Source organism: Branchiostoma lanceolatum, chromosome 1, assembly GCF_035083965.1.
Source record: "Branchiostoma lanceolatum isolate klBraLanc5 chromosome 1, klBraLanc5.hap2, whole genome shotgun sequence".
In the NCBI taxonomy this organism is placed as follows: Eukaryota; Metazoa; Chordata; class Leptocardii; order Amphioxiformes; family Branchiostomatidae; genus Branchiostoma; species Branchiostoma lanceolatum.
Window position 1 is genome coordinate 38,107,263 of NC_089722.1, and position 12,918 is coordinate 38,120,180.

A 12,918-nucleotide genomic window follows, 5' to 3' on the forward strand; every position below is an offset into this window, starting at 1 on the left:
TATACTTTGTAAATAAAGAAACATATTTTGTATCGATCCCTATTATTAAGAATGGTCTGATCGAAAAATCACATTCCAAGAGGCAGTGAAAGCGTGAGACGTCTTCTCGCTTGTTTCTGGCGACTTGTGGCTGTTTTCTCGGCTTAAGACGCCTCCTTGCGAAGTCTTAAGACGATGGGGTTCTTCGATACCCTGGCGAGATGGCTGGGGATGCGCAAGAAAGAAGTAAACGTGATCTGTGTGGGGTTAGACAACAGCGGGAAGACAACCATTATCAACAAACTCAAACCTCAGAACGTGAGTTATTATATAAATTTTAAAGGAAACCCAATCAATATTACTATTAGGGCCCGAAATTCGGATTTTGAAATTCAATTTATTTAGTCATTTCTATACATGATTACTTCCAACAACAATGTATAGCGACGTCCATCATGCAAAAATATGACGTCGTTGTGATGTGAGAACTCACTGAAAATCGTCGCCGGGGTTTTTGTAGACTCGCGAAACTACTACTAATAGTAAGGGAATCATCGTATGGCACGTTTTTGCGTGGTTTTGAAATGCTCAAAGTATGAAGTTATTACGCAAATGTGCTAAAGAGTAGTAAATGCCATAAAGATTTTTTTTTCCAAATTTTGAGCCCTAATATTGCTTTGGTTGCCTTTAAAAATTAAAACGTTTATGATTATAACGGGGGTTGCCCTAACTTAGGACGCGCCCTAACTTAGGACGGATTTTTTAGTGATCTTATTATGCATAAGTACGCCGTGTTTGTGTCCACTCGACTCCACTGACTATGCTCATAAGGAAGATAGATAAACCAAGTCCATGCACATAATTGTTATTGGCATTCAAAACATATCTGTACATATTCATTTCTTGTTTTGTCGAAAAGTTGTGTTTTGACAATAATGATGGTAGCGCTAAATAGAGGATCACTGCGTAGCTAGACGGCTCGGCACCTAAATATACGACCTGTGCCAAGCAGATACATAAGTCACACAGCTATCATACACATAAGAAAAATAACTTCATAAAACACTAAATATTTGGGTCTTTAAGTGTTTGTTGAGAAGAAACCGACCAAAGAAAAACAACGTAAACATTGCTGTCGTCTGACGACGTTGTTTTCCCGCCATTTTTTTGGGCCGCGATGGTGGCGGAACGATTCAACGCACAGTTTTGTAACGCTCTAACATGTGATTGGTACCGTCTATGAAAAGGAAACTGAATACAGAGATGGCGAAGATATTTCCCAATAAGTAGACGGGGTATTGTTGATGTAAGCGGTGTCGTTTTTTTCGTAATGATTTCGTAAGTCGGGCCGCATTCAATACGTACGTCGGGCCGCGTAGTAGCCTATTTCCCGTGGAAACATGAGCTGGGATGCGCTAGATATAGCCCTTCTCACATGACGTGAGAAGTGCACACAGTCAAAATTTTCCGGTCAAAAGAAAGCTAGAATATAGCAGACTTCAAGCCTTATTTACATTTCCCTAACTTCATCACCAACTTCCGAAGAGAGCAAAATATAATTACCAAAGCGTAATAAGTTAGGCACACTATCTGGCGTAGCACTAAATCAGATGGTACATTCGTGAAAATGTCTCACAGCGTCTTCCGCATGTAACGCGGAGCATGAAGGGCCCATGAACAGTATGAATAAATTTCTTGTCCAAGTATGGTATTTAGATGAATGTGTTCAAAATTCATTCATTAAAACATGACCATTCTCTGGCAACCAGCAATGGAGCGCCGTGAGTTCCAGCGCGTAAAAAAACGTCCGATGTTTGGGCATCCCCCGTTATGTAACACTCATTTCTCTGCTTTTGTTTAGGGAAATGTTTGATTTTGAAGTGTTCAACGAATGCATGTATGTAGTTTAATGATATAAACATGTTTTAATATTGTACTTTCGTTGCAAATAATAAATTCCACCCTCCCCAAATTTATGTATGTTACACCCACCTGTCACATATTACTATTTTGTAATATGAAATTGTGAGGAGGTTTTAATTCAAATGTTGTAAAGTTACAGATATCAAATTTTCAAACTGGAGATTGAGTTGAACTGAAAAACATTTTTTTGCTATCGTTTTACTTATTTTTAGGAAGTGATCACTAATTTGAGACAAGTTCCAAAATTTTTGCCCTTTTCCGAATTGAATGCATGACGACAGTAGCCGTGGCGACTCTAGAAGGACGTATCAGCTTTTATATTTCATATTATGTCATACCTAGGCCGCGAAAATGTTTGATACGGGTGTTCCGCAACGTGTGATCATTTTCCGTATCACACGTATTTTGCATTGAAATGTGTGTTTTTTCGGGTCGGTATGACATAAATGAAATACAACACGGGTACTCCGCATTGTCCTTGGTGCTGCCCTCCTGTGGGTCACATTGCCCTCCAGCCTTCGGCTGTCGGGCCATCCTACCCGCAGACGGGCTGGTAACTCGGGCGATACGGAATACCCCGAGTTGTATTCTATATTCATAGTCCTCCAAACATAATTATACAAACAAATACGTCCTCCCAGAGTCACCATGGCTAGCATGACAGCCGTGTGTATATAACACATACAGTGATTGCTGACAACATGCCAATATCTCATCATGAGTAATACCCCCAAATAACCCCACCAGGGGCAAAGAAAGGGGGGAGTTGAGGTCCCGGGATAGGGCGGGCGGGCCTCCAGCCTAGCACAGAACGTCTCAACAGTGGGAGCCGTCACAACCGTGCCAGGCAGGGCATTCCAATGGAATCTCTATGTTAACTACATGTGAACGTAACATGTTTTAAGGAATTCTATGTCTTTTGCAGGCCCAACAGAGCGACATTGTTCCGACCATCGGTTTTACAGTGGAGAAATTCGCAGCAGCAAGGTACAACACTACTACTGCACATTTCAAAACTGTGGGATCATGTGGTGGAATGGCAGCTTGTTTGGCCCAGAACCCAAGAGGTCCCGGGTTCGAGTCCTGCAATGTGACCGATCTTGAGCCCTTGGGAAAGGCACTTAACACGGCTTTCCTCACTTCACAACATGAGTACTTAGCTTCGGTTAGGGACATCCCTCGGATTGGATGTTAATTGGAGGTCCTGTGTTCAAGGAGAGCCACACCTCGAACACGTTAGAAAAACGGCACACTTATAGAAAGAATAGGGGTCCTTCCCGGTGTGAGTGGATCAAACATTACAGTCGGTACATTGTATATAGGCTACAGAATCTTCAGCAAGATGAATTTGGTTGCCTCAAAAGAAAGAAGAAGAAGAATTCAACGTTTGGTAAAGGGGTTATTGATATACAAATACAGAGATGTCTTTGTCAATGAAAAAATATTTTAAGGTTCAGTTTCAATTCTTGTTCCTTCATATCTGATCATTTAAATACATTTATGTATGTATCAATTATTAATCTTAATCAGTTAATGTTATTAGTAGGCAGTCCCCTTATGGTATACATGTATTATTAATCTTTATTGGTTAATGTTTTTTTTAATAGGAATAGTCTGGCCACATAGAGTACTGAAGCAGGGCTCGAAATTCATTTCTAGAAATAGCTGCACTGGTGCATCCAACCAAAAAAATTAGGTGCACAGAAAGAATTTTGGGTGCACCACATAGAATAAAGTTGAATGTCAGCAAAACATAATTACAAAGTTTAACGCTTTTCAGAACTGCAATCTGTAATTCTATAGCTAACCTTAAAAGTTCAAACAAGTGATACATTAAGTTAAGTACAACAAAGGGTTATATTGCTATTTCTGATACTTACATTTCGAGAATATTCTGTATACTGGTTCCTTTACCCTATAGCCTACCAAAATATATAGGTGCACCAGTGCACCCACAGTCAAAAATTAGGTGCACGGCACCAATTTTGGGCGCACACATGCCTGTGAAGGGAATCCATCTATTACATATCTCTTCAAAGAATGTCATTATTAACCTTTTTTAATTGTGTTGTTTCAGTTTGTCCTTTACAGTGTTTGACATGTCAGGGCAGGGCAGATACAGGAATCTATGGGAACACTATTACAAGTAAGTTGATGAAGGTTAGTCATCCAGGTGATACGATATGCCAAATAACAGTTACTCAGGCAACTGGATATGATTTTGGAAACGGTCAGACGGTCAAGTAGCATTTCAAACAGAGTCACTGACGAAAAGTCAGCCGCTATATTAAAGTGATTAACAGTAATTTCCAGTGTACAATAAATATAGAATGTACAATAAATATAGTAATGCCAGTATTGAGAAATGGCTGCCTAAATTAAGGCCCTAATGTCTTGCCTAATCCCAGGGATGCCCAGGCCATCATATTCGTCATTGACAGCAGCGACAAGTTGAGAATGGTGGTGGCTAAAGATGAGCTGGAACAACTTCTCAACAACCAAGGTAAACAAACAAACAAACAAAAAAGAGCACCTTTGTCGTGTCTCTCTGCAACGGCTGTCTCCTTTGCTTGTTAGTTTATTGGTTTATTGCGATACCCTTGAATCGTATTACGACTAGCAGTGCAAGATTAAAGGGCATATCTACATAATCATAACATATAGTACACAGATTGCTAACTTAACTTGAAACTAACTGGTGAATAACTGGTGATGAAGTTATATGGAGCTGTCAATGATTTGATGTTAGTTGGCAAGGTATTCCATAGATTGATGGCTTGGTAGAGAAAGGTTCGCTTTTGGCTGTTAGTTTTTGGTTTAGGTAGTTTGAAACTTTAGGAGCTGGATAATATTCACAAACGTAACCCATATTCTCATTCCAATAAGGTGCCATATGTATGCATTTTGTTCTGAAATTCAGTCTTTTTTATCCACTGAATTTCTCTCAGATATCCTGAGCAAGCGAATCCCTATCCTGTTCTACGCCAACAAGATGGACATGCAGGAATCCTTATCAGCAGTAAAGGTAAATCTTATCCTGAAGGGAAGGGCATCTTTTGCAGGGCATCCTGAAAAGGTTCAGACGTATTCAGGTCGACTCAATACTAACTTTTAAGGAAAGTAATCTTGCTCCAGTTTAAGCTAACTTAAGAGGCAAGTGGCGTTGTGTGGCTTAATAGTTAGAACATTCGGCTGTCAAACGAGGAACCCGAGTTCAATCCCAGGTTGTCACCAGACATGTCTGGACATGCGCCCCAATGTTGTGCCCTTGGGAAAGGCACTTAACACAAATTTCCTCACTTCACCAAGGCGAAAATGAGTACCTAGCCTACTAGGTTAGGGACGTTCCTCTGATAGAACGTTAAATGGAGGTCCCGTGTTTGTGGAGAGCCACACCCCATGCACATAAAAGAACCCACCACACCTTTTGAAAAAGAGTGGGGGTATGCCCCGGTGCGCGATGGTCCGAACCTTAACAGCCTGATTTCGACCCGATACATTTCAGTAATTGCCAATTTCTCGGTAGATGGACATACGTGGTCTACCAATGGTCGAACAGAGGAGCCTTTATGCTTTATTTGAATTTGAAGAAAGAAGCAAAAATGTTTTATTTTACATATTACTTGTCTTTTACTTGTCTTTTGCTGAAAATTGACACACCTACATTTTTGTTTTTCAGGTTTCCCAGATGATGGGTCTTGAAGCCATCAAGGACAAACCATGGCACATATGGTATGTAAGCAGCTTTTTCTGCACATTAACAACTAGAGTTCCACGACCTCATATCTTCGCCAAATAATATGAATTGTACCAGATGCAAGTGCCAAACTCCCGCCATTTACCAATATGGCATTACACAGCCATTTTTCTAAACAATAATTAAATTCTAGTCTTTAGTTGCTTAGATAATATCTATCAATGTTCCGATCTTTCTCAGTGGCTTGATATGCCATAGGTCTGAAAGTCCTCTCATGGAATGATAATGACAGTTAGACATCCAGGTAATAAGATACGCAATAAAACTGGATGGATTTTCGAAACGTAGTGAAGTAGTATAACTCCCAAATATTAGACCCTGTTTTGCATAATCAGCATCATATTTTTCTAACTTGGCTTGGCTATGTCAATTATCAGATTCAGGTATTTTAAAATGCCCAACATGAATATAGAAAGTCCTGTCATTTACGGGCATAGTGTTATTATCTTAGTATAATCTCAGCAATAATTCAAATGAGGTCATTTGAATAATTGATATTTCGATTATAATCGATGATTACTAGCCTCTTTTTCTCAGTGAAGGATGACACAGTTTTCAAATGTGATTTGTTTTTATTTGTTTTTTGGCTGTAGATAAGTACAGCCAGGGCTACCAAAGGCTAAAGCTATTACAAAGGGTTAGCCCTGGTAATGCTAGGGTCACATTTCCCATCCGGGGCCCGGCCGGGCTGTCTTTGTGAACGAAAAGTATGATATAAAAGACAACAAAAACACAAAACGTACCTAAAATTATTCAAGAGCATAGCTTGTGCAAATTCATGGGCATACACTTTGATTTTTCGTTTCCGTAAACAGCCCGGCCGGGCCCCGGTTAGGAAATGTGACCCTAGCATCACTGAACAATATGCAGACCTTGATACAAGCTTTCACAAAGACTAGAATATGACTAAAATGCATATAAACGGGCACAAACATAGAACTCAGCGCATTTTAAAACATTTCATTAATCATGCAAATTAGGTCCTGTTTGGCATAATTACCATGTTACATCAATCGTAAGATCTTCATACCAAACATAACAGATACATTTTAGCCCTGTTTTTTTCAATTGCCCAGCTAGTAAGCTAGCTGTTGACCTAGATTCAGGACGCCAGCTGTTGACCTAGATTCTGGACGCCAGTTGTGTACTAACACATGCCGCGTACTATGGTGCGGCAGTCCTATATATGCCAATTATTACGTAAAATAGGTCATGATCTGCATAATGAGCGTATCATAATGCAGATCATCACTTAAGGAACATATATACCAAATACAAGATTAATCCATCAGCCCCTGCTTGAGTTATCCTCCTCAAAAGTTACAAACAAATAGGTCCACTGCAGTTTAAGGCAAGCCGCAAGGGAGCCCAAACTTACATCACTTACTCTCTGCCCCAAGATCTATCTACCACTCAAAAAATCATAACCTTAGTACCTGCAAAAAATTTGACCACAAACTTTAAGCGGATTAGTAAACTTTCTTCATTTATTATGCAAATTAGTTCCTGGTTTCATAATATGTATCTGATTATGTAAAACATTACCCAAGCTATTTACATACCAAAAATCATGACGATCTGTCAACCCCTTCTGTAGTTATTAGCCTCCAAAGGTTTCAACAAAAACGCCAACTGCAGGTCCAAACAAGCTGCTAGGGGGGCCAAACTTACACCACCTATTCCCTGTTCCAGACCCTATGTATTGGTAAAAAATCATGAGCCTGGCACTTCCAGAAAATTCGACCACAAAATTTAGAACTCAGCTGCAGTACCTTAATTATCAGCTAGGAGGCCCATTATCAAACTTGACCTTCCTCTTTAACACTCCTACCTACCAACTGAATATCATGCACAGCCGTCAACAGCACCTCGAGTTATGCTGGCGACATACAAATTCACACACATATAAAGCGCGCTGCAGTACCGACGGAAAATGCCAGGGAAACCATTTTTGAACTTGACCTCCGTTTCCACAACATCTACACACCTGCAAAAAATCATGAAGATCCATCAACGTTTCCGTCACTTTTTTTGCCTACATACAAACACAAAAAAATGCAAAGTCTGCTGCAGTACTGTTGGAAAACGCCAGGTAAACCATTTTTTAAGTTGACCTTCCTTTGGACAACAACTACACACCTACCAAAAATCATAAAGATTCATTGAAGCTTTCTTAAGATATGCTCCTGACATACATTAAGACCCACCAAACAGATTTTTCAACCGAAAACATAATCTTCTCCGAGTACAAGTACTCGGCGAAGATAACAACACTAGAGTTAAGTATTTGTGCTAGGTTTGCTATGGGTAGTTTAGCGATTACAGGGTCTTTTTATGAATATGAATTAGTATTGAATTTTTCTTTTTATTTGAGTCGAATGTGTGATAGTTGTGTGCCGATTTGTTAAAAATAGAGAGAACGCTAGTGACCCCAAAAACACCCCTCCCAATGAAATAGTATGGCTACCCTGCGATGTCACAAAATCAAGATGGCGGCCATCACACATGCCAACGGATCCAACAAAGGTTTTGCTACTCAAACCTGTAATTATGCAGAGCTAGATATGTGAGATTTTATGCTACATTCTAGATTTATACGAATATTGACAGCCTCTGTTTGTCATGTAACCTGCCACAGCCTAACAACTTATATTATATTATAAAGCATCAAACATGTGAATTATTAATATTGCTCTGAATCAATTTGCCAAATACATGTAGGGAAGCCATCTAGTTCAGTGTGTCATACCAGTCCAAGTGGAAAGTGGTCACTCCTGCTCACTGTCTTTTGCAATAGTTTAATGTTTGTGAAAATAAAGGGATTCATTTCTGAAATTAGAATGGTACAACAAAATAGGGACATCCCTCGGGTAGGGTGTTAAATGGAGGTCCCGTGTTTGAGGAGAGCCATACCTCGAGCACGTGAAAGAACCCATCACACTTATATCGAAAAGATTATGGTCCTTTCCGGTATGAGTGGATCAAATATATCTGTCCAGATATTCAGCTTGTACAGTTTAGCACAAACCTGATGTGTTATTGTAATTTTGCATTGAGGCTGTTTACCGGGTATGCAATACAAACAAACTGGGTTTACTACATGTATGTAGTGTTCGTAATGTTTCGCACATTGTAAATTACATATTGTCAGACATGTTTGTTTCCCAATGCTTACAGTGCCAGCAATGCGATATCAGGAGAAGGCCTTGATGAGGGGGTAGAGTGGGTCACAGGTCAGACATAACTACGTTTCATCCTGTAGATGAATTCAATTATATTCCAGAAGTAGACAGACTGTCCTTTCAGTGTGCAAATAGGTCAAGATACTGTAAATGCAGAAATTTTTGTGGTGGTTCTATGTTCACGGTTTTCACGGTGAGCTCTTCACTGCAAACTTAAAAGCACAGAGAAAAGCTGTTCCATTGTGTGACTGTAGCGCTACTATTGTTTCAAACGTGAACTCAAAACCATTATGAACACTCCATTTTCTCCCTACCGCAAAATTGAATCTCTGCAAACATTTCTGCATTTACAGTATTAGAGCATGTTTAGCTCTTAGAAACTGTAGTGTAAAGGGTAGTTAACCTTGTTCCTGCTACCTAACTCTGTAACTGAGAATGGGGTGCCAAACGGCTACATGTACCTCAGTGTGCTACAGGTTTAACCTCAAATAGTGATATACATTTGTAGCCTCTACCAGGCTCCGCGGGGCCGTTGGTCGCCTATTGACCTTCCCTGTATAGCAGACTACCCTTAACATACTATTCACTCTATTTGGCCGATTTCTACTATTTTCCCAGCGATCCGCGTAGCGTAGTCAGTTATACTGAACTCTGTGAATTATTGGCATTGTTGACAGCTACCTAATGCAATTTACTTAGAATTTGGAACTGACTAGCTTTTGATATTATTTATTTATGAGCTCTAGAAAAATAAGCCCAATTTGCACACACGTTTTTGATTCCACTTAAACAGCAGTTCCAAGTCAACTCAGTGAACCTTGTGTGTAAATCAGGCTTTATTTTACCACTTCTATCTTAAGAATTAAGACATATTAACGTCTATTATTTATCTTACCTTGCAGATCAAATCCGATCCATGAAGAAATAGCAGCCCATTTAGGAGACCAGAGGGGAGAATGTGGGTTGAATGTGTCAAATTGCAATACATGTAAAATACTACTGTACTTAAATTGCATGGTGTAATAATATGTCTGTAGCTGCACCCCCTATTGTTTGGTTGTGGAACTGCACATTGTTACAGACTGTACTTACTATTTTGTAAACAGATAGTGCTTTGTTAGGAGGTGTGTTTTTAAAAGCTACTATTTCATTTCTGGCAGAATGAGCAAGAAAGTTACACAGACATTTCAGCCAGGGTCCCAAATAAGCCACAATCATAATAGATTATAATGTTGATAAATTTTGATTGCTTTGTATTGATAAGAACTTAGATGCTACAGCATATACAAAGCGAATACATCAAGATCTTGGAAATTTCAAAAATTGATTTTGTTATGTGCTTTCCATGTCAACTTTGAGGTTCTTGATGTATATCTAAATTATGTATATTTGCATATATATTGAAAGCTTTATGATTAAATTCAGACCAATGGAGGAAGTATAAACAAACCTGGCAATTTTAACTTAAAAGTTACTCTGAAGTGACAGATTTTTTTTAAACATTCCATTTATCCCAGTCTTCTCAGTCTGGTCTTCTCAGATTTATGTCAAATATTGAATATGAAATTCTCACCATCTTTGAACAAAAATATATTATATTGCCAATTGTTAAAAGTTTAATGTTGTATCATAGTACATACTTCTGTAATCTACTTTGCTTAGAAGACTTGTCCAGCCATAGAGTTAGAGAGGGTGGTTAAAATTGGAAGATCAAATAGAAACTGGCCAGAACGTCGCCGGAACGTAAACAGTTCGCGTATTTAAGGTTAATATCTCGCATATAGGTTTATTTAGTTGTGTCCAAAGACATAGTCTTATGCAACGGCTGTTACTCTGATGCAACATTGACCCAAGAGAACAAAAGAGATTCGGCAGTTATAATAGGTTTAAATAGCAGGCTAATTGCCATATACGCATTACGTTCCAGCGATGTGCTTAACTGGCCAAAATAGGGCTAAGTCTCTACCAGACTGACTACGCCGGCTATAGGGTGAATATTTGCCAGGAAAGTTTGGCCACCAGAGGGTTTCATTTGCAGACGCAGTTCGAAGGGGACATATTAATCTTCCCGTGAACTGACTCTCCTAGCCTGGAAACCATACCCTCGGTGGCTCCCCGATATCTCTACAGCGCTGGGAGTGACCCCCACCCGCCCAGACAGCTTAGCCCGCTCGGGGTGTTGGTTTACGGCCTTGGATTAAATTAGCTCGCCACCCACGGCGGCGAAAGTAGGGTGGCAGCGGAAGAAGAAAGGCAGCTAAGTAGAAAAGCTGTCAGAAACAGTTCAATAAAGCAGACTGGGCCCGGTAAAACACCCCTAAGCCGACCCCTAGAGACTGGGACCAGGCTATGACTTTCCTGGACAATAAGTCCCCTTTTTTGCCGAATTCTACGACCTTTACCCCTGTAGGAAGGCCTTTTGGAAGCTAGGGATACTTGGTAGGGGGACTGAGGTTTCCTTGGACGACAATATTTATTCTACTGGCATTGGAAATGGTAACTCTATAGCCCGTTAACCCTTCTGGCAAATGGGTTAGCCATTTTCTACTCTTTTAACAGCAGCCTACAAAGTCTGGAAGAGACTAGGTTGTTACATATTGTTTGCTTTAACTTTTAAATTAGGTTAGTTGTGAGGATATGGTGACAAGACTGTGACAGAGATATACATTGTACATGTATGTCGCATACTTTTGATTTGTGATGTGGATATGTACTTGTGGATGTTCAGTTTATCTTTATGATATTTTCCAGCCTCTTTAAAACCGGACCAACTGTTTTCGTGGAAGGCAACATGTACATGATAAGTCCGAGTTGCTTTTCTCTTGAGAAAACATTGTAGACCATATTGTATATTGGTAGTCCTTTGTTGTAAGGCACTAGACATGTGCTTTAGGATCCCACCACACTTCTCAAGTCTCTTATGATATGGACGAATTGTATTACTCTCCAAGTAGAGGTTGGCAAACAAAATTGTTACTTTCTTTTTAATGGGTGCCCATCCTGATTAAAGGAGTCAACTGTCAGAAAACTGGTACTAGTCAGAAGAATGTACATTCAACCTCTGCTTGAGGAGAAAAATGTCGTTCAGACATTTACATACAGAACGTGATGCTAGTTTACCAGTTGATCGATGTATAGAATATGTTGTTCATACTTTTCAATGATAACGCATGGCATAGCTTTGGCCTCATCTTTATGATGTAGGAGTAAAACAGTGTGGCCTTTCTTGACATGGTTACAACACTGCAGTTCTGCCCTGCTCTGGTAGGGGGCACTGTGAGCTCATGTTTGTTTCCACCAGTCACAAGCCCCTACGACCATTGAGGTCATGAATCTGAACTGAACACAAGTTACCAAAAGCAAAGAATGTCATTCCAACAGTGAAATGACCATTATGTGTATAATTTGGACTTGAAAACTTTGTTTTTCTTACATCCCGATGTCCTCTCAAAATACTCAAAGCTGTTCTGAAACAATATTTCAAGTAGGAAATTCTTTTATTTCAATAGGTGTCTCATACTATCTCAAGTCAAAAGTGGTCACTTCCGCTCCTTGTATTTTGCCGTAGTTTCATGTTTGTGTAAATAAAGAGATTTATTTCTGACAGTTTTGTAATATACCATGTGTGGTCTTACATGTATCTCCTGTCAATCTCTATACAACCAATGTACAAGATAATGCAATACACGTCTTTGTATATATAACTGCAGCACACAATACAGTGTGTTTGTTTGTTTGTTTGTTTGTTTGTTTGTTAGTGGCTTGCTGCCTCTCACATCAGATTTTCTACCCAGTAATTTTACCGCACTACTCGACAGATATGCGTCACAAACCCCGGGGTATTCTGTTACCATAGTGATGATCAATCAGGGCATAATTACCGTACCTTGTTGCATTCTTTGCAACTTTTCATGTCTTGACAAGAAAAGAAAAACATCAAACACAACCACAGTGTTAGAGTCCATTCCGAGTCACCGCGAGGGTTTTATAATAATATTTGTTATCATTTTGAAAAATTTCTAATAAAAGAATATCTGACTGACAATAGTTCTAAATTTTTCTAAAAGATCAAATACA

At 39.5% G+C, this 12,918-nt stretch overlaps 1 protein-coding gene across 1 annotated transcript; it reads left to right on the top strand.

Annotated features, from left to right (window-relative positions):
• Positions 1-60: 60 nt before the first annotated feature.
• On the top strand, positions 61-12,460 carry LOC136421913 (ADP-ribosylation factor-like protein 6). The gene is made up of 8 exons (XM_066409490.1): positions 61-297; positions 2,828-2,889; positions 3,980-4,048; positions 4,311-4,405; positions 4,851-4,927; positions 5,582-5,634; positions 8,837-8,892; positions 9,744-12,460. The coding sequence occupies exons 1-8, from the start codon at positions 175-177 to the stop codon at positions 9,767-9,769; spliced, it is 561 nt and encodes a 186-aa protein (XP_066265587.1). The 5' UTR covers positions 61-174; the 3' UTR covers positions 9,770-12,460.
• Positions 12,461-12,918: the final 458 nt, after the last annotated feature.

Bases quoted from the DNA above. Each gene is read 5' to 3' on its own strand.
- LOC136421913 (XM_066409490.1), top strand. From the start codon at position 175: ATGGGGTTCTTCGATACCCTGGCGAGATGGCTGGGGATGCGCAAGAAA. The intron at 4,049-4,310 runs GTAAGTTGATGA...GCCTAATCCCAG, and splicing joins CTATGGGAACACTATTACAA to GGATGCCCAGGCCATCATAT. The intron at 5,635-8,836 runs GTATGTAAGCAG...CAATGCTTACAG, and splicing joins GACAAACCATGGCACATATG to TGCCAGCAATGCGATATCAG.